General features: G+C 51.3%; 2 protein-coding genes across 3 annotated transcripts in view; one reads left to right on the top strand and one right to left on the bottom strand.

Moving 5' to 3' along the window:
• acad11 (acyl-CoA dehydrogenase family, member 11) overlaps positions 1-21132 on the bottom strand; it is a 36093-nt gene that overhangs the window by 1308 nt on the left and 13653 nt on the right. The window contains exons 24-45 of the mRNA XM_056584614.1: positions 21086-21132; positions 20252-20492; positions 19523-19648; positions 18979-19094; positions 18422-18586; positions 8361-8460; positions 7713-7838; positions 7072-7233; positions 6522-6686; positions 5977-6118; positions 5350-5471; positions 4740-4846; positions 4544-4652; positions 4362-4442; positions 4012-4150; positions 3355-3462; positions 2869-2967; positions 2264-2327; positions 1528-1613; positions 1310-1381; positions 573-727; positions 351-467 (exon numbers count right to left, since the gene is read on the bottom strand). The exon at positions 21086-21132 is cut by the window's right edge and continues 81 nt beyond it. Coding sequence (XP_056440589.1) covers positions 351-467; positions 573-727; positions 1310-1381; positions 1528-1613; positions 2264-2327; positions 2869-2967; positions 3355-3462; positions 4012-4150; positions 4362-4442; positions 4544-4652; positions 4740-4846; positions 5350-5471; positions 5977-6118; positions 6522-6686; positions 7072-7233; positions 7713-7838; positions 8361-8460; positions 18422-18586; positions 18979-19094; positions 19523-19648; positions 20252-20492; positions 21086-21132 — 2649 coding nt within the window. The remainder of the gene's footprint in view (positions 1-350; positions 468-572; positions 728-1309; positions 1382-1527; positions 1614-2263; positions 2328-2868; positions 2968-3354; positions 3463-4011; positions 4151-4361; positions 4443-4543; positions 4653-4739; positions 4847-5349; positions 5472-5976; positions 6119-6521; positions 6687-7071; positions 7234-7712; positions 7839-8360; positions 8461-18421; positions 18587-18978; positions 19095-19522; positions 19649-20251; positions 20493-21085) is intronic.
• Positions 8409-17517, top strand: uba5 (ubiquitin-like modifier activating enzyme 5). 2 transcript variants are annotated; one of them, XM_056584585.1, is made up of 13 exons: positions 8409-8492; positions 9221-9390; positions 9828-9873; positions 9962-10051; positions 10204-10313; positions 11373-11459; positions 12205-12289; positions 13783-13887; positions 14553-14680; positions 15058-15193; positions 15899-15974; positions 16157-16266; positions 16686-17517. In XM_056584585.1, exons 2-13 carry the CDS (start codon positions 9242-9244, stop codon positions 16761-16763), a joined length of 1200 nt encoding a protein of 399 aa, XP_056440560.1. In that variant the 5' UTR covers positions 8409-8492; positions 9221-9241; the 3' UTR covers positions 16764-17517. The 2 variants fall into 2 exon arrangements, with proteins under 2 accessions (XP_056440560.1, XP_056440559.1); XM_056584584.1 differs by having other exon boundaries at positions 8410-8492; positions 9218-9390.

Genomic DNA, 21132 nt, shown 5'->3' with positions numbered 1-21132 from the left:
AGAGAGGGAGAGGGAGACGGGGAGAGAGGGAGACGGGGAGAGTGGGAGAGAGGGAGAGGGAGACGGGGAGAGAGGGAGAGGGGGAGAGGGAGACGGGGAGAGAGGGAGAGGGGGAGAGAGGGAGACGGGGAGAGAGGGAGAGGGAGACGGGGAGAGAGGGAGAGGGAGACAGGGAGGGAGGGAGACGGGGAGAGTGAGAGAGGGAGACAGGGAGAGAGGGAGACAGGGAGAGAGGGAGACGGGTAGGGGACACAGCTTAACATGGAGATGTGACCGGTAGACGGGTGGCGAACGCTCCGGGTCACGGCGGTTCACTGCTGACCCACGCTGACCTCCCCCCGGCTGCCCACCTGCTGGCGCGCGGCGCGGTTCCCGACGGTGTCGACGGCGTGGGCGGCGCTCAGCGTCAGCAGACGGCTCTGATCGATCAGCAGACGCATCTCCGCCACCTGGTGGGCCAGCGCCTCCTACAACATCACATCACATCCCCTCCTATAACATCACATCACAATCCATCACATCACACCGCCTCCTACAACATCCCGTCTCACAGTGTCGCCGTGGTTACTCACGTGCTGGTAGAGCTTCTTCCCGAAGGCGTGGCGTGCGGCGGCGCGGCGACAGAGCAGCTCCAGGGCGCGCTCGGCCAATCCCACGGCCCGCATGCAGTGATGCAGCCGCCCCGGGCCCAGACGGCCCTGGGCGATCTGGAAGCCCCGCCCCTCCCCTGGAGACACACACACACGGTCATACTGTGGCAACCCGGCTCGGTGAGTGACGCGCCTCTCCCCAATCAGCCCAAGTTTAATCTTGCTTAAGCCAAGTATTATATAGTTATGCAGTATTAGTTACTATTGAAAAGAACAAAAAAGGCCTTTGGGGAATCTCCGGTCCCCCCCCCACGAGGGCCGGTCTCTCCACACGCGAACCACAAGCCCTGATAGGTCCTTGAAGCCGGCTCGTTAAGCCATGCTGCTGCTCAGGTGCTTGGTGACAGCGCCAAACCTGCTCACTGGCGCCCTCTGGGGGAACTGGGCGGTACACCCCGTATACACCACCTCTCCCCTGGGCCTCCAGGGGAGAGGCGCTGTGCCGGAGCCGGGTTGCCACAATACATATACACAGACACACAGATATAAACACACACACACAGGCACAAAGCAGACATATACAACGCACACACACACAAAGCAGACATATACAACACACACACACACACACACACACACACACACACACACACACACACACACACACACACACACACACACACACACACACACACACACTGAGTGATGCGGGGGGGTACCTAGGATGATGTTGCTCAGAGGGACTCTCACGTTGTCAAACTGTATCTCAAAATGGCCACCATGGATGGCATCTACAGACACACAGACATGACATTGAATGAAGCTCATATACACAGGATCAGACCGTTGCCTATGATACATCATACAACTTGTTCCATTGAATGTTGTGGCGCAGGTCTTTGTTGTGAAGGGACTTTTATTTTGAAAAGGCTCCCACCATCCTGTCCGAACACGGTGAGCGGTCGAACTCGCTTCACCCCCGGGGCGTCCATCGGAACCAGAACCATGCTGTGCTGCTGGTGCCTGGGCACACACACACACACACACACACACACAAACACACACACACACACACACACACACACACACACACACACACACACACACACACACACACACACACACACACACACACACACACTTTAAAAAGCTGATATGTGTGGGTGGGTGAAAGGAATGAGTGGGTGACTCAGTAAAGGGTGAGGGTTTGAGTAGGTGAGGGGTGAGGGGGTGACTGAGTAAAGGGTGAGGGTGTGAGTAGGTGAGGGGTGAGGGGGTGACTGAGTAAAGGGTGAGGGTGTGAGTAGGTGAGGGGTGAGGGGGTGACTGAGTAAAGGGTGAGGGTGTGAGTAGGTGAGGGGTGAGGGGGTGACTGAGTAAAGGGTGAGGGTGTGAGTAGGTGAGGGGGTAACTGAGTAAAGGGTGAGGGGGTGACTGAGTAAAGGGTGAGGGGGTGACTGAGTAAAGGGTGAGGGTGTGAGTAGGTGAGGGGTGAGGGTGTGAGTAGGTGAGGGGTGAGGGGGTGACTGAGTAAAGGGTGAGGGTGTGAGTAGGTGAGGGGTGAGGGGGTGACTGAGTAAAGGGTGAGGGTGTGAGTAGGTGAGGGGTGAGGGTGTGAGTAGGTGAGGGGTGAGGGGGTGACTGATTGAGTGACTGGGTGAGGTTGTCCTGACCTGTGGTCGGTGGAGCTGTTTCTGCACATCACTATGGCGATGCTACACCTGGGATTACCGGCACCTGGAGACCAGAACACACACATCAACGCCCTAGCAACCGCACATCAACGCCCTAGCAACCGCACATCAACGCCCTAGCAACTGCACATCAACACCCTAGCAACCGCACATCAACGCCCTAGCAACTGCACATCAACACCCTAGCAACCGCACATAGCAACCACACATCAACGCCCTAGCAACCACACATCAACGCCCTAGCAACCACACATCAACGCCCTAGCAACCACACATCAACACCCTAGCAACCACACATCAACACCCGAGTAAGCAGGTCAGAGGAGGAGGAGGAGGAGGAGGCGGAGAAGGAGGGAGGGGGAGAGGAAGAGAGAGGAGGAGGAGGAGAGAGAAGAGGAGAGGAGAGGAGGAGGAGGGGGAGAGGAAGAGAGAAGAGGAGGAGGAGAGAGGAAGTGGGAGAGAGGAGGTGGGAGAGGGGGTTAGAGAGAGGAGGGAGGAGGTGGGAGAGAGGTGGAAGGAGGGAGGAGACGGGAGAGATGAGGAGGAGGAGGAGGAGGAGGAGGAGGAGGAGGACGAGGACTCACCGCTGCTCCACCACTTGGTGCCGTTCACCAGGTACGTCTCCCCGTCCCGCTGCAGAGAACACTCCATGTTGGTGGCATCGCTGGATGCTACGGCGGGCTCTGGAAAACCAGCACGCCGTCAGAGACCAGAGACCAGCACAACGTCACCCCACAGAAACCAGTACAGTCAGTCCCCCAGACCAGACCAGTGCCAGACCCACCAAACCAGCACACAGTCAGAGACAGAGAGACTACCTGTCATACAGTAGATAGATATATACAGAGAGAGAGAGAGAATGGTAGAGAGACTAACTGTCAAACAGTAGAGAGAGAGAGAGAGAGAGAGAGAGAGAGAGAGAGAGAGAGAGAGAGAGAGAGAGAGAGAGAGAGAGAGAGAGAGAGAGAGAGAGAGAGAGAGAGAGAGAGAGAGAGAGAGAGAGAGAGAGAGAGAGAGAGAGAGAGAGAGAGAGAGAGAGAGAGAGAGAGAGAGAGAGAGAGAGAGACTACCTGTCATGCAGAAGCAGGAGCGTATCTCTCCTCTCAGCAGGGGCTCCAGCCACTTCTTCTTCTGCTCCTCGCTGCCGAACATGTGGAGCACCTCCATGTTTCCTGTGTCTGCAACACACCGTGATGTCACTTCCTGCCAGGTCTTCACTTACCTCACATTACAGGTCACTGAAGCAGCCAATCAGAGACATGCAAGTACAGTAGCATGTGTTACCTATAGAGGACTCTGTATACATGCCGTAAATGATAAATGGACTGCATTTATAGCACGCTTTTACTAACCAGTGGTCACTCAAAGGGCTTCACAATCCTGCCAAACATTCGGCTGTTCATGCTCACATCACACACCGACGGCGGAGTCAACCATGCAAGGCGACAGCCAGCTCGTCGGGAGAAGTTTGAGCATGTTGAGGTGCTCAGGGACACCTCGACACTCGAGGGGGATCCGGGGATCGAACTAGCAACCTCCCGGTCACCATGCAGTTTTATACATGCAGTAGCATGTGTTACCTCTAGAGGGAGCCCTCGAATGCAAGTGAGCTGCCGGGGTTTGGCTCTCGGGAGCGAATGTGCAGCGCTTTGGTTCCTTGGCTATGTGCTAGCCTATGGCGGTATTAGCACTAGTTAGTACTAGTTAGTAGTTAGTGGTGGTGTTACCGGGAGCCTGACAGTTGAAGACCTCGGGGGCGTAGAAACAGCGGCCGGTCTGCTCCGCGATGTGGGCGTAGTCCAGCTGGGAGAGACCGCTGACCGCCGGCAGGAAGAGGTTCCATAGTCCCGCCTCCTTCGCTTTAGCCTGGACACACACACACACGCGCACACACACACACACACACACACACACACACACACACACACACACACACACACACACACACACACACACACACACACACACACACACACACACACACACACACACGGAAGTGATGTAGATCTGAATGTGACGTAAACAGGCCGGGAGGTCATGTGGCCGCAGACGTCTCCCAAGACGAGACCCTCCCCACCTTCAGGTCCTCGACGACCGGAGGGGTCTCCCAGCGCTGAGGGGAACCGGCGCCGTGTCTCTCGTAGTACTCGGCCACTTCCTGTGGGAACAGGAAGTAAGACGACTCATGTGCGGCTCGGAGAGCGACTGGTGCTGTCCGAGCGAGCCCTGATGACCTCTGACCCCAGACCCCAGACCGACCTTCTCGGCAGGAAGTACGTGGTCCCTCATGAACTCCTTGACCCGCTGGAGGACTTCCTGTCCCCGCGGGCTCTGCAGGAAGAGACGGCTCTCCGGACCCGGAAGAGACCTGAGGCGGGAAGTAGAGCCCTCAGGAAGCAGTAAAACAAATACATAGGACAGGAAGTAGAGGTGTCCGGTTGCCGTGGTACCCTACCCGGTGGCTAGCTGCAGCGCCGCCTTGGCTAGCGGCTCCACCAACCGTCCGAACTCCGCCGCGTTGGGGGCGCTGGCGTTGCCGATCAGGTGGCGCGCGTACACCCCCTGAAAACACAGAAGATACAGCCTCTAATGGAGGTCCAGCCTCTACTGGAGGTACAGCCTCTACTGGAGGTACAGCCTCTACTGGAGGCACAGCCTCTAATGGAGGTCCAGCCTCTAATGGAGGTCCAGCCTCTACTGGAGGTACAGCCTCTACTGGAGGTACAGCCTCTACTGGAGGTCCAGCCTCTACTGGAGGTACAGCCTCTAATGGCGGTACAGCCTCTACTGGAGCTACAGCCTCTACTGGAGGTACAGCCTCTACTGGACGTACAGCCTCTACTGGAGGTACAGCCTCTACTGGAGCTACAGCCTCTACTGGAGGTACAGCCTCTACTGGAGGTACAGCCTCTACTGGAGATACAGCCTCTACTGGAGGTACAGCCTCTACTGGACGTCCAGCCTCTACTGGAGGTCCAGCAGATAAAGCCTCTGAAGTCTGATTTGTGAGACTGAAAGATCCTCACCTCAAGGAGACTGTCCTGACCTCTGACCTTTGACCTTACCTGGGCGATGGCGGCCATCTTGAACATGGACAGCGCCAGGTGGAAGTTGAGCGGCGGCAGGGGGGACTCGAGCCCACGGCACCGCCGGTACACCGACATGAGCTCCTCGGGGCTGGGGACCCCTGGGGGCCGAGAACACAGTGTGTGTGTGTGTGTGTGTGTGTGTGTGTGTGTGTGTGTGTGTGTGTGTGTGTGTGTGGTGTGTGTGTTTGGTATGTGTGTGTGTGTGTGTGTGTGTGTGTGTGTGTGTCTGTGTGTGTGTGTGTGTGGATGTGTGTGTGTGTGTGTGTGTGTGTGTGTGTGTGTGTGTGTGTGTGTGTGTGTGTGTGTGTGTGTGTGTGTGTGTGTGTGTGTGTGTGGTGTGTGTGTTTGGTATGTGTGTGTGTGTGTGTGTGTGTGTGTGTGTGTGTCTGTGTGTCTGTGTGTGTGTGTGTGTGTGTGTGTGTGTGTGTGTGTGTGTGGTGTGTGTGTTTGGTATGTGTGTGTGTGTGTGTGTGTGTGTGTGTCTGTGTGTGTGTGTGTGTGTGTGTGTGTGTGTGTGTGTGTGTGTGTGTGTGTGTGTGTGTGTGTGTGTGTGTGTGTGTGTGTGTGTGTGTGTGTGTGTGTGCGTGCGTGCGTGCGTGTTACCTGGTACTCCGCTCACGCTTCCCATGGTGCTGAGGAAGCTGAGCTCTTGCGGCCAATAGTGAGGCATCAGGAAGTAGGCGAGGTCAGCCATTGGCTGGCCGGTCGTGGACAGCTCCCAGTCCAACACCGCCAGCACCCGCGCCTGGTAACCATAGCAACCCGAGGATAACCAGGACAACCAGTACAGTGGACTGGGAGGGTGAGGGTTCTACTGGAGGGCAAGGGTTCAACTGGGACAGTATACTGGGAGGGCTAGGGTTCTACTGGGAGGGTTCTACTGGGAGGGTGATGGTTCTACTGGGAGTGTTCTGCTGGGAGGGATAGGGTTCTACTGGGACAGTATACTGGGAGGGATAGGGTTCTAGTACTGGGACAGTATACTGGGAGGGGTAGGGTTCTACTGGGAGGGTGATGGTTCTACTGGGAGTGTTCTGCTGGGAGGAATAGGGTTCTACTGGGACAGTATACTGGGAGGGTGATGGTTCTACTGGGAGGGTTCTACTGGGAGGGTTCTACTGGGAGGGTTCTGGTTCTACTGGTTGTACCTCGGTGGGGTGGAACACCAGGTTGTCGAGGCGATAGTCCCCGTGGACCAGAGTGACCTCGTCCCGGTCGGACGGCAGGTTGAGGCTCAGCCAATGGGAGAGCTCGCTGACGGCCGGGATGTCCTGGTGGGCCGAGGCCTGGTACTGCCGGGTCCAGGTGGACACCTGGACACACACACACACACACACACACACACACACACACACACACACACACACACACACACACACACACACACACACACAAAGAGGCACACGTACACACACAAACACAAACGCACACAGACTTAGTCTCATCTGTCTCTCCCCTCTCCCCTCTCCCACTCACCCCGCCCCTCCCCTCTCCCCCTCCCTCCCTCACCCTCCCAAACAATCCCGCCTCCATCCCTCCCCCTCTCAACCTCCCTCCCTCACCCTCAACCCCTTCCTCCCCATCTTACCCCTCCCTCGACCCCCACCCTCCCCGCCCTCCCTCCCCCCTTCTTCACCCACTTTACCCTCCCTCCCTCTCCCCCCCTCCCCTCTCCCTCCCCCCCCCTCCCTCCCTCACCTGTCTCTGGCAGTAGGCGTGTCCCCGTCCGTAGTCCATCAGGTGGAGGTCGGCGGGGCGGAGGCTGTGGAGGCGGGCCAGGACCTCCACCGCCGCTACGTACAGCGCCGCCCGCTCCGCCGGGCTCACCCCGGGGAGACGCAGGTCCCGGAACACCCGGCCCTGGGGGTCCGCACAACGGGGTCATCTGGGTTCAAACTCGTCTTAACGCGCTAAAGTCAGCTTTACAGCCGGCTGCACCTGACCGAGTAGGTCATCGTTTGGTCTGGTCTGAATTACATTCACATGTTCCATCAGGAAGGACTCGATGTTCGTTTGGTCTGGTCTGACTTAGATTAACATGTTCCATCAGGTCGAACTCTCTGATCGTTTGGTCAGGTCTGACTTATGTTCCATCAGGTAGAACTCTCTGATCGTTTGATCAGGTCTGTCTGACATTCCAGAACTCCCTGATCGTTTGGACAGGTCTGACTTACATTCACATGCTCTATCAGTTAGAACTCTCTGATCGTTGGGTCAGGTCTGAATTACATTCACATGTTCCATCAGGAAGGACTCGATGATCGTCTGGTCAGGTCTGACTTACATTCACATGCTCCATCAGGTAGAACTCTCTGATCGTTGGGTCTGGTCTGACTTACATTCACATGCTCCATCAGGTAGAACTCGGTTCCGATGACATCATCGTCGGAGCAGAGCAGCAGGGGGCGAGCGACAGGGAAACCAACAGAGGACAGAGCCTTCTGAACCCGGAACTCCCTGTCCACCTTCACACACACACACACACACACACACACACACACACACACACACACACACACACACACACACACACACACACACACACACACACACACACACACACACACACACACACAGTAGTAGTATTATATATTATATAACAGTATTATAACCTATTAAGTAGTATCACATTCATCAACACAGGCATTTTGGTTTAGAAAAGCTGGTATAAACTTGATATAATACTAGCTACTTATGATTATAATACATTTTATTTGATTAATTTCAGGATTACTACTATGTATTTATTCTTACGCCCTGAACCCCCTGCAGGACAGCTCCAGTACTACAACTATACGACTCGAAGAAACTCGACTATAGTTACTACAGTACTACAGTACGGGACTGCAATGACTACAATTACTACCACCATAAGTCCTCCGAATATAACCTTTGAAAAGTAGGCCGCCCAGACGGTGAAGTTTACTTCTATTCAGTACTAAACCCCAGACCCCAACCCCCCCCCCCCCAGGCCCCCTGAAGCCCACCCTGTGCGCGCCGGGGAGTAGGGACCCCGGGGGTCTCTTCCTGAGGACGAGGCTCTCCGCCGGGGTCCGCACCAGGAAGGTGGGGTTGGACTGGCCGGAGCTGGAACCACAACACGCACATATGAGTGAAAGGTGAACCAAAGAGTCCACCACGCACACGCGCACGCGCGCGCACACACACACACACACACACACACACACACACACACACACACACACACACACACACACACACACACACACACAGTCGTTTAAAACAATGTCGGTCTCATATTGTATCACTCGTTGTATGTGAACAGCTGTTCATGTTGATCATACCTGTACTGTCTGACGGTGAGGCGATCGCTCACTTGAACCTTCAACTTTCCGGACAGATATTTCTGCAGCCGAGGAACATTGAATTTGTGTTCCTCCCGCACCGCAGTTAGCTGATCCTCCATGTCTCAGAGAGGTTAATGATCTCTGGGTGGATTGCAACTCCTTCTTTGATAACTCGGTTCTGCACGCACACGCGCACACGCACACACACGCACACGCACACGCACGCACACACACACACACACACACACACACACACACACACACACACACACACACACACACACACACACACACACACACACACACACACACACACACACGAGCACACGCGGTTTACATACGGTTTACACGGCAGTTGGTCTTATATTAGAGTATTCGTTGTATTTTAATGGTTGTTAACAGTTCTCTTTGGAGTTACGCTCAATACAAACAGGGGCGATGTCTCTAGGAACCTTTGACTCCCGGTGCTGGGTTCCCACCCGGACCTTGTTGACAAGAACACCGTGCGTCACCCGGGTTTGGTCGACGTGTCTCAGCAGAAGCAGCAGAAGCCGGTCATCATGTCCACCGTGGAGGAGCTGAAGCTGCGGGTCCGGGAGCTGGAGAACGAGTTGATCCGATGTCGGCAGAAGTGTTCTGGAGCCGAGCAACCGGTCAGAGAGAAGATCCACACCATGAGCTCGGAGGTTGTGGACTCGAACCCCTACAGGTACACTCCCGTCTGGTCTCAGATTCCAACCCCTAGCGTAACACTCCCATCTGGTATCAGAGTCAGGTTGTTGGTCCTTCTCTGGAGGTCCTCGTTGGGGTTTGTTTATCTCAGGAGGTAAAGCGGGTTGGTTTGTAACTGGAAGGTTGCTAGTTCGATCCCCGGCTCCTCCTAGCTTAGTGTCGAGGTGTCCCTGAGCAAAGCACCTCACCCTAACTGCTCCCGAAGGGCTGGCTGTCGCCTTGGATTGTTGACTCCGCGGTCTCTGTGTGAACGTGTGTATGATGAACCATTGTAAGTCGCTTTGGATAACAGTGTCTGCTCAATGGTCCAAAATGTAAATGTTAAAACGGAGTCAGATGTGACATCCGATGTGACATCCGATTTTAGACCTGATGTCTACTGTGGATGTTAAACACACTGTCTTTGTTTTCCAGTCGCCTGATGGCTCTGAAGAGGATGGGCATCGTGAAGGACTATGAGGTACCGAAGCCGGACGTTGTTTTTATTCAACCCTTTATCTCTCCCCCCCTCAGTTACTCATTCCCCTGACGTCTTCCCGTGTTCACAGAAAATCCGGAGCTACACGGTGGCTGTGGTTGGCGTGGGCGGAGTCGGCAGCGTCACGGCGGAGATGCTCACCCGGTGTGGCATCGGTAAGGTAATGACACCCTTAACCTGATCGGTAATAATGACATCTTTATACTATGGGCCCTGCACTGCAGCTGCAGTCCTCGGTGTAGTGTGTAGGGTGCAGTATGTAGGGTGCTGTGTGTAGTGCGTTGGTCTGACGGCCTCTACTCTTGGCCACAGCTGCTGCTGTTCGACTACGACCGCGTGGAGCTAGCCAACATGAACCGACTGTTCTTCCAGCCGCACCAGGCTGGCATGAGCAAAGTTGAGGCTGCCGAACACACACTCAGGTACCGCATCACTGCTCATGCTACTCATGTGGTCAACACTGTTAAGAGCATGTAATTAAAGTGGTCCTCACAGTTAGGATCATGTTATTGTAGTCATCATCACAGTTAGGATCATGTTATTCATGTGGTCATCACAGTTAGGATCATGTTATTCTAGTCATCATCACAGTTAGGATCATGTTATTCATGTGGTCATCACAGTTGGGATCATGTTATTCATGTGGTCATCACAGTTAGGATCATGTTATTCATGTCATCATCACTGATAGGATTATGTTATTCATGTGGTCATCACTGTTCATGTTATTCATGTGGTCATCACTGTTCATCTTGTTATTTATGTGGACTTCACTGTGCATGTTAATCATGTGGTCATCACTGTTAGGATCATGTTATTGATGTCATCATCACTGATAGGATTATGTTATTCATGTGGTCATCACTGTTCATGTTATTCATGTGGTCATCACTGTTCATCTTGTTATTCATGTGGTCATCACTGTGCATGTTAATCATGTGGTCATCACTGTTAGGATCATGTTATTCATGTGGTCATCATCACTGTTCATCATGTTGTTCATGCTTTGATGGACCTATGTTCATCTAGCTGTTAGATTGTGTTAGAGGCTGTATCCTTGAGCCTTTAGAGGCTGTATCCTTGAGGGTTTAGAGGCTATATCCTTGAGCCTTTAGAGGCTGTATCCTTGAGGGTTTAGAGGCTATATCCTTGAGCCTTTAGAGGCTGTATCCTTGAGCCTTTAGATGCAGTATCCTTGAGGGTTTAGAGGCTATATCCTTGAGCCTTTAGAGGCTGTATCCTTGAGGGTTTAGAGGCTATATCCTTGAGCCTTTAGAAGCTGTATCCTTGAGGGTTTAGAGGCTATATCCTTGAGCCTTTAGGCTGTATCCTTGAGCCTTTAGAGGCTGTATCCTTGAGGGTTTAGAGGCTATATCCTTGAGCCTTTAGAGGCTGTATCCTTGAGGGTTTAGAAGCTGTATCCTTGCGCTGCAGTACAAAGTACAGAGTCTCGTTCTGAGGTTCCCTCTCCTCTCTCACAGGAACATCAACCCAGACGTAACCTTCGAGACCCACGACTACAACATCACCACCCTGGACAACTTCAACCACTTCATGGAGCGAATCAGGTACAGCCACGCCCCCAAACGCATCTCGGGCCCAAGGGGCAGAGTGTGTGTGTGTGTGTGTGTTGGAAGGTGAGGGGTTAGCGGGTGAATGACAGGTGTGCTTGTGTGTGTGTGTGTTGGAGGGTGGTTGAAAGGTGAAGGAGGGGTGAGAGGGTGAAGGGTGAATAATGTGTGTGTGTGTGTGTGTGACGTTAAGACGATGGTACTGGCATACAAGGCAGTCGATGGAACTGCCCCTGCCTACCTCCAAGCATTGCTAAAGCCACACACCCCAGCTCGATCCCTCCCCTCCACTACCTCATCTGGACGTCTGGAACCGCCATCGCTAAGAGCTAGCAAAGGCCGTTCAGCAAAGTCACAACTTTTCTCGGTTTTGGGACCTCAGTGGTGGAACGAGCTCCCTGCCGCTCTCAGGACCGCAGAGTCGCTCACTATCTTCCGAAAAAGACTCAAGACTCACCTGTTCAGAGTCCACCTCGACTCTGCATAGCCACCCTCCCCCTTCTGGCCACCATTGTACACTGTATTTGTATTGTGTTGTATTGTATTGTATTTATAGTACTTAACTGTATAGTAACTGCAGTAGCTGCTATCATTGCTGTAACACGGGGAATTGATTAGCCTAGCGATTGTTGTACACTTCTTATGACAAATGTACTTATTGTAAGTTGCCTTGGACAAAAGCGTTTGCTAAATACCCTAAATGTAAATGTAAAATGTGTGTGTGTGTGTGTGTGTGTTTCAGTCATGGGGGACTGGAGGAGGGGTCCCCCGTTGACCTGATTCTGAGCTGCGTGGACAACTTTGAGGCCCGGATAGCCATCAACACGGTCAGTAAATCAATACCTCATGGATCAATACATCATAGATCAATACCTCATAGATAGATACCTCAATGATCAATAGCTCAAAGATCAATAATAATAAATAATAATCATAAATGAAATTTATATAGCGCTTAATATGGTACTCTAAGACGCTTTACATATTGCCCTATCTAAACTATGTAACAGACATATATTAAAACAGACTAGGATTAAAAGAGAAACAGAGGTTAAACATGAAGAATAAGGTGGGAGTTAGGAAGTAGGTAATCAATACATCATAGAGCAATACCTCATAGTTCAAAACATCATAGATCAGTACCTAATAGATCAATAGCTCATCAATACCTCATAGATGTATACATCATAGATCAATACCTCATAGATCAATAGCTCATCAATACATGATAGATCAATAGCTCATATATTGATCCGTCATCGATAGTTGTATGGATGTTGTATGCATCCATGTTATCCGTGTTGTTGTGTGTCTGTGACAGGCGTGTTGTTGTGTGTCTGACAGGCCTGTTGTTGTGTGTCTGACAGGCGTGTTGTTGTGTGTCTGTGACAGGCGTGTTGTTGTGTGTCTGACAGGCGTGTTGTTGTGTGTCTGACAGGCGTGTTGTTGTGTGTCTGACAGGCGTGTTGTTGTGCGTCTGACAGGCGTGTTGTTGTGTGTCTGTGACAGGCGTGTTGTTGTGTGTCTGACAGGGGTGTTGTTGTGTGTCTGACAGGCGTGTTGTTGTGTGTCTGTGACAGGCGTGTTGTTGTGTGTCTGACAGGCGTGTTGTTGTGTGTCTGACAGGCGTGTTGTTGTGTGTCTGTGACAGGCGTGTTGTTGTGTGTCTGTGACAGGCGTGTTGTTGTGTGTCTGTGACAGGCGTGTTGTTGTGTGTCTGTGACAGGCGTGTTGTTGTGTGTCTGACAGGCGTGTTGTTGTGTGTCTGACAGGCGTGTTGTTGTGTGTCTGACAGGCGTGTTGTTGTGTGTCTGACAGGCGTGTTGTTGTGTGTCTGACAGGCGTGTTGTGTGTGTCTGACAGGCGTGTTGTGTGTGTCTGACAGGCGTGTTGTGTGTGTCTGACAGGCGTGTTGTTGTGTGTCTGACAGGCGTGTTGTTGTGTGTCTGACAGGCGTGTTGTGTGTGTCTGACAGGCGTGTTGTGTGTGTCTGACAGGCGTGTTGTTGTGTGTCTGACAGGCGTGTTGTTGTGTGTCTGTGACAGGCGTGTTGTTGTGTGTCTGACAAGCGTGTTGTTGTGTGTCTGACAGGCGTGTTGTTGTGTGTCTGACAGGCGTGTTGTTGTGTGTCTGACAGGCGTGTTGTGTGTGTCTGACAGGCGTGTTGTTGTGTGTCTGACAAGCGTGTTGTTGTGTGTCTGACAGGCGTGTTGTTGTGTGTCTGACAGGCGTGTTGTGTGTGTCTGACAGGCGTGTTGTTGTGTGTCTGTGACAGGCGTGTTGTTGTGTGTCTGACAGGCGTGTTGTGTGTGTCTGACAGGCGTGTAACGAGCTGGGCCAGGTGTGGATGGAGTCGGGCGTCAGTGAGAACGCCGTGTCGGGACACATCCAGCTCATCATCCCCGGGGAGACCGCCTGCTTCTCCGTACGCACACACACACGCACACACACATACACACAGACACACAGACTAACACACAGACACATACCATGCTAGCACGCACACACCACGAATGCACACACACATATACACAGTTGAACTCACACACACACGCACACGGACACACACACACACACGCACGTATACACAAATAAACACCCACACACACATTCATAAACACACACACACACACACACACACACACACACACACACATTCACAAACACACACACACACACACACATATATACACACATAGACACAGACACAGATACGCACGCACAAATCGACACAGACACAGATACGAAAACATACACACAGACACAGACGCACACAGACACAATTACAGACAAACACACACACACGCACAATGCACTTACAGACACACACACACACACACACACACACACACACACACACACACACACACACACACACACACACACACACACCACGCACTTACAGACACACACAGAGACTTACGAACACACGAACGCAAACACACTCACACAAACATAGACACACACACTCACACAAACATAGATACACACACTCCTTTACACTGATCCCACTTCGTTGTGAACCTTAATACCAGTTGTGTGAGTGTGTGGCTGCCTTGACCCTTGACCCCGTGCCCCCTGCTGTGACAGTGCGCGCCCCCCCTGGTGGTGGCGGCCAACATCGACGAGAAGACCCTGAAGAGGGAGGGGGTGTGTGCGGCCAGCCTGCCCACCACCATGGGCGTGGTCGCCGGCATCCTGGTGCAGAACGTACTCAAGTGAGCCTTCATCATCGTCATCATCATCATCATCATCATCATCATCATTCACCTATCATCTACCATGATCTATCATCTACCATGATCTATCATCTATAATTTATCCGATATCTATCATTTATCTTTAATGTATAGATTATTGATCTATCATTTAAGCATTCAATTATAATTTATCGACAAATATTTATCGATCTTTTATCAATAATCAATCTCATCGTTTATCTATCTTTCTATAATTTATTTCTCATTCATCGTGTGTGTGTGTGTGTGTGTGTGTGTGTGTGTGTGTGTGTGTGTGTGTGTGTGTGTGTGTGTGTGTGTGTGTGTGTGTGTGTGTGTGTGTGTGTGTGTGTGTGTGTGTGTGTGTGTGTGTCCAGGTACCTGCTGAAGTTCGGCGTGGTGAGCCACTACCTGGGCTACAACGCCATGCAGGACTTCTTCCCCAAGATGTCCATGAGGCCGAACCCCCACTGCGACCACAGCCACTGCAGGAGGCAGCAGGACGAGTACCAGGTGGGCTGAGACAGGTTCACACCGGTCCCTCATCTAGCAGACACTTTCATTAGAGACGGGTCATTAAGGAGCAGGTAGGGGTTAGACAGTAAAGAGACAGGTCATTAAGGAGCAGGTAGGGGTTAGACAGTACAGAGACGGGGCATTAAGGAGCAGGTAGGGGTTAGACAGTACAGAGACAGGTCATTAAGGAGCAGGTAGGGGTTAGACAGTACAGAGACAGGTCATTAAGGAGCAGGTAGGGGTTAGACAGTACAGAGACAGGTCATTAAGGAGCAGGTAGGGGTTAGACAGTACAGAGACAGGTCATTAAGGAGCAGGTAGGGGTTAGACAGTACAGAGACAGGTCATTAAGGAGCAGGTAGGGGTTAGACAGTACAGAGACAGGTCATTAAGGAGCAGGTTAGGTTAGACGGTACAGAGAGGTCATTAAGGAGCAGGTAGGGGTTAGACAGTACAGAGACAGGTCATTAAGGAGCAGGTAGGGGTTAGACAGTACAGAGAGGTCATTAAGGAGCAGGTAGGGTTTTGACAGTACAGAGATGGGTCATTAAGGAGCAGGTTAGGTTGGACAGTACAGAGACAGGTCATTGTGTATTTTTGTTTAAGGGAGTAATGTGTGTGTGTGTGTGTGTGTGTGTGTGTGTGTGTGTGTGTGTGTGTGTGTGTGTGTGCCTGTGCCTGTGTCTGTGTCTGTGTCTGTAGAGGAGAGAGGCGGAGCAGCCCAGAGAGGAGGTGGTGGAAGTCGAGGAGGAGGTCGTCCATGAGGAGAACGACTGGGGTATTTATAATTATGTACCATAACATATATGATATACCTTCATAATAATATATTTGTATATACTAAAAACCATAATGTGTGTGTGTGTGTGTGTGTGTGTGTGTGTGTGTGTGTGTGTGTGTGTGTGTGTGTGTGTGTGTGTGTGTGTGTGTGTGTGTGTGTGTGTGTGTGTGTGTGTGCAGGTATCGAGGTGGTGTCGGAGGTGACGGAGGAGGAGCTGAAGGAGTCCTCCGGGCCCGTCCCAGATCTCCCAGAAGGCATCACTGTAGCCTACACCCTTCCTGCTCAGAAGGTCAGGGTGCTTCTGGACCTCCTCACAATGCTTCAACAACATCCTGCTGGCTTTAACCCGCTTGGTTCTTGTTCCTCAGGATTCATAATCGTGCTTTAGGTCTAAGCAGCTTGTTTTAAGCAGCTTGGTTTTGGTTCCTCAGGATTTTTAATCCTGCTTAATGTTGAAGCTGCCTGGTTTAAACTGCTTTGTTGAGTTCCTCAGTATTCACAACGGTGCTTGAGGTTTAAGCTGCTTGGTCTAAACTGCTTGGTCTAAGCTGCTTGGGTTGGGTTCATCAGGATTCATTATCATGCTTCAGGTTTAAGCTGCTTGTTTTAAACTGCTTTGTTGGGTTCCTCAGGATTTATAATGATGCTTGAGGTTTAAGCTGCTTGTTTTAAGCTGCTTGTTTTAAGCTGCTGCGTTGGGTTCCTCAGGATTCGGCTGAAGGGGCGATGGTGCAGGAGACGGAGGAGAGCCTGGAGGAGCTGATGGCCCGCATGAAGCAGATCTGAAGCTAGCCGCTAGAAGCTAACGGCTAGCCGCTAGCATCGACCACCCCTTGCTGACCACCTGGAGCATGCCCGTGGCTAACCTGGTAAGCATTTCCCCAGAAAGCCCCCAGCACTTCCAGAGAAATGTCGTCTCGAAGCAGCTTTTGCTGAGCTACTAGCATCGTCCATTATGAGTTCCAGCAGAGCTAAACCCATTAACATGATACAGGTAACATATACGTGCTGTAGAGTCTTAATACTAATATCATAAACTCTGTTAAGTGTTTTGTTCATGGAGATCTCCTCTGTAACATCACATCATCAAACGTCTTTCAATAAAATATTTATTTGATGGAACAAGTTTCCAAACTGCATATACATTTTATACATGATGGATCCTTTAATACAAAACCGTGATCACATACGACTTATCATCGAGTAACAATATAAAACCGTACCATAGTAGTGAAGCTAATGTGGCACTTCAAACATGATTCATTATAAAAGGAATACAGTTTATTTGGCATAAGGCAGTGAAGCCCAGAGACTAGCATCACACGTCCCTGAACAAAGAACACAGAATAGTGCAGACCGCAGTGAGTACCGGGAACGGAGCAGATACAACCAGCTGCGGAACACCCTGGTGATCCACCCACCACTAATTATTTTAGTTTCTTTCTGTAGGTTAATTACCTCGCAGTTACTTCAGTCTTTCCTTTCCGTTAGTTACTAGTTACTTAAAAGGTACCTCTCAGTCTGGCCATTCAGTACTAATACTTTATAATTCAGTTACCTGTCAGTCTTGGTTGGTTACTTTAGTTACTAGTTCATTTAATGGTCAGTTTCTTCATTCAGTCCATTCTGTACAAGTTACTCTTATCGGTCAGTTACTTAATTCGGTCCATTCTGTACAAGGTTTCTTTATAGGTCAGTCACTTCATTCAGTCCATTATGTATTAGTTACTTTATTAGGTCAGTTACACTAGTTACTTCTGAAGGTTAGTTCCCTCAGTCCAGGTTGAGGACCAGTGGGGGGGGGGGGGGAGGAGCCACGCAGTTCTGTCGTGTGAAACGTCTGCGCTCACAGTTTAAGGTCGAACGCTTTGCATTGATATCTTTATCTGTACATCTCTACTTATACTATACTGGAGGGTTTAGTGATTTCCCTTCCTGTGAGGACAAACTAGGAATGTTTTAACAAAATAAAAGTCTTTGGACACTCTAAGCCTCTCCTCAGTTGTCCTAAGGTACGGCCACACTCAACGCGTTACGCGCGTTAAGAGGCGTAGAATATCTGCATTTTTGCACAGGGAACCATTGGTTTAAGCGCGTAGATGTTTTGCACACGCTAAAGCAGCGTGTTTAGGCACGTTAGACAGGTTTTACGCATCTGAATTACGCGCCCAACGCACCGAGTTCAAGAATGTAACTTTTTACGCTACTACGCGTGACGCTTAGCCGCGATAGCCAAACAGCGTTGAGCGTTACGCACGTAATCCTACGCGCGTAACGCGTTCAGTGTGGCCGTACCTTTACAGTGAAGGAGTCTGATCTAAATACTTAATGTAGGCGGTATTGACGCGAGACGCTCCTGTAGGCAGTGATGTTCACCATGGATGGAGAAGATGAAGGTCTTCAATAAGCTTGTTCATCCCGGCTTCGCCCCCTCTAGTGTTCACCTGGGGGTCTGGGGGATGAGGGCGGGGCCTCTGAGGCTGAACGTGTCCCCATTGGAGGAGTGGCGTGAGGGGGCGGTCCCACACACCAGCGATGGCTCCGCCTCCTTGATCTCCATGGCCCGCTTGTAGAGTTCTGCGGCTTTCTCAAAGTCCCCCTCCTCGTAGCTGTGAGAGTGAGAGAGAGAGGGGGAGAGAGAGAGAGAGAGAGGGAGAGAGAGACAGAGAGAGAGGGAAACGGAGAGAGAGAGAGAGAGGGGGGGGGGGGGAAGAGAGAGAGAGAGAGAGAGAGAGAGAGGGGGAAGCGGAGAGAGAGAGAGAGAGAGAGATAAGCAGAGAGAGGGGAGAGAGAGAGAGGGGGGGAGAGGAGAGAGAGATAAGCAGAGAGGGAGGGGAGAGAGAGAGAGAAGGAGAGGAGGGAGGAGAAAGAGAGAGAAAGTGGAAAGCGGGCAGAGGAGAGAGAAGAGGAAGGAAAAAGGAGAGAGGGGGTTAGGTGGGGTCTGATGTTCCTAGTCCACGATTCTAGATGTTTCTAGCGGGTGTAAGCAGGCGGGTTCTACCTGAGGACGGCCAGGTTCTTGAGGGTCTCTCCGACGCGGGGGTGGGAGGGGCCCAGCGTGTCTTCGTAGACCCGGAGCGCCCGCTGGTACAGAGGGAGTGCCTCCTCGTGCTTCTTCTGGAACCAGGGAACATACCAGGTTATACCAGGAACCAGTCTCCATTACACCCAGGCCATAGCCAGTACCCTGTTACACCCAGACATAGACCGTACCCTGTTACACCCAGACATAGACAGTACCCTGTTACACCCAGACCATAGACAGTACCCTGTTACACCCAGGCCATAGACAGTACCCTGTTACACCCAGACCTTACCCTATACCCATTATACCCAGTACCCCGTTTAACCCAGACCAAAGCCAGTACCCTGTTAGGCCCAGACAATACCCGTACCCCTACCAGTGTTAGCATGCTGTCAGTGTTAGCTGAGTGTTAGCATGGTATCAGTGTTAGCATGCTGTCAGTGTTGGCGGTGTGTTAGCATGGTATCAGTGTTAGCATGCTGTCAGTGTTAGCGGTGTGTTAGCATGGTAGCCGTCTCACCAGCTGGCAGTAGATGACGGCCAGGTTGACCAGCGCTGTGGCAACGCTGGGGTGTTTGGCCCCGAAGCTCTTCTGTCTGATGTCCAGAGCTAGCTCGTAGAGGGGGACCGCCTTCTCTAGCTTACCCTGGAACACACACACACACACACACACACACACACACACACACACACACACACACACACACACACACACACACACACACACACACACACACACACACACTTTTACAAAGGTGTCTCCTACCCTGCGTATGTAGTTTGAGGGTGTGTAAATTATAGATATAAATATACATATATATATCGGTAGATGGATAGAGAGATAGAAAGTGATAGATAGATATGCATCAAGAGAGACAGAAAGAGAGAAAGGTAGATGACGTATATAAATATATATATATAGATGTATATACTGTATTAAGATTTTGATTTAGATGTATAAAATTGTAAATGGATGGATATATTAAGATGTACAGCTGTATGTAGCTGTACAGAGATGTTGATAGCTGTATATATGTAACATAGTGAGATATATAGCAGTATATAGTTGTATAGTGAGACGTATAGCTGTATATATGTATATACGTTATGTAGAGAGATATATAGCTGTATATATGTATATACGTGATGTAGAGAGATATATAGCTGTATATATGTATATACGTGATATAGTGAGACGTCTAGCTGTATATATGTATAGCTGTATATTGCAGCATTTAGCCACCCCCACCCTGCGCTTGTAGAGCATGGCCAGGTGCTTGAGGGTGTAGGCCAGGGAGGGGTGGTCCGGGGACAGGGCGGCCTTGCGCAGCTCCAGGGCCCTCTGGTAGAGGTCCTCGGCCGCCTGGTACTCGCGCCGCTCGCTGTGCAGCGCCGCCAGGTTGTTGAGCGACTGGGCGCAGTCCGGGTGCTCCGGGCCCAGCACCCGCTGACGCATCTCCAGGGAGCGGCTCAGGAAGCCCCGCGCCGCCCTGGGGGTAGCACACGTTAGCGTTAGGTTAGCATTAAGTTAGCACACAGTTAGCGCAACGTGAGCACACCGTTATCACGCTTAGCACAACCTTAGCAAACAGTTAGCCCCCGCGCTGCCCTGGGGGGTAGCACACCGTAAGCCCAATGTTAGCACACCATTAGCACGCAGTTAGCAAACAGCTAGCCTTGCGCTGCCACGGGGGGTTAGCATACCGTTAGCACAACGTTAGCAAACTACTAGCCCCAAACTGCCCTTGCGGTGAGCACAACGTCAACATGCCATTAGTACGCCGTCAGCACTCAGTTAGCACAATGTTAGCAAACAACTAGCTCAACACTACCCTTGGGTTTAGCACACCGTTAGCACACAGTTAGCAAACAGCTAGCCCCACAATGCCCTCGCAGTTAGCACAACATTAGCACACCGTTAGCGCACAGCTAGAACTCAGTCAGTAGTATTTGGTATATCTAGTATAGATATAGTGAAGTTGTTCTGCAGGTTGTGAAGCACCCCCAGCTCGTTCAGGGTCTCTGTACAGTATGTATTTAGTATGTATATCGTGTATATAGTATGTATATAGTCTCTACATACTCCAGGTTGTTCTGCAGGTAGTACAGCACCCCCAGCTCGTTCAGGGT

The sequence above is a fragment of the Gadus chalcogrammus genome, chromosome 23 (assembly GCF_026213295.1).
Source record: "Gadus chalcogrammus isolate NIFS_2021 chromosome 23, NIFS_Gcha_1.0, whole genome shotgun sequence".
Taxonomy (NCBI): Eukaryota; Metazoa; Chordata; class Actinopteri; order Gadiformes; family Gadidae; genus Gadus; species Gadus chalcogrammus.
Note: the sequence above shows the minus strand (reverse complement) of the source record. Positions and strands in the feature narration are given on the sequence as shown.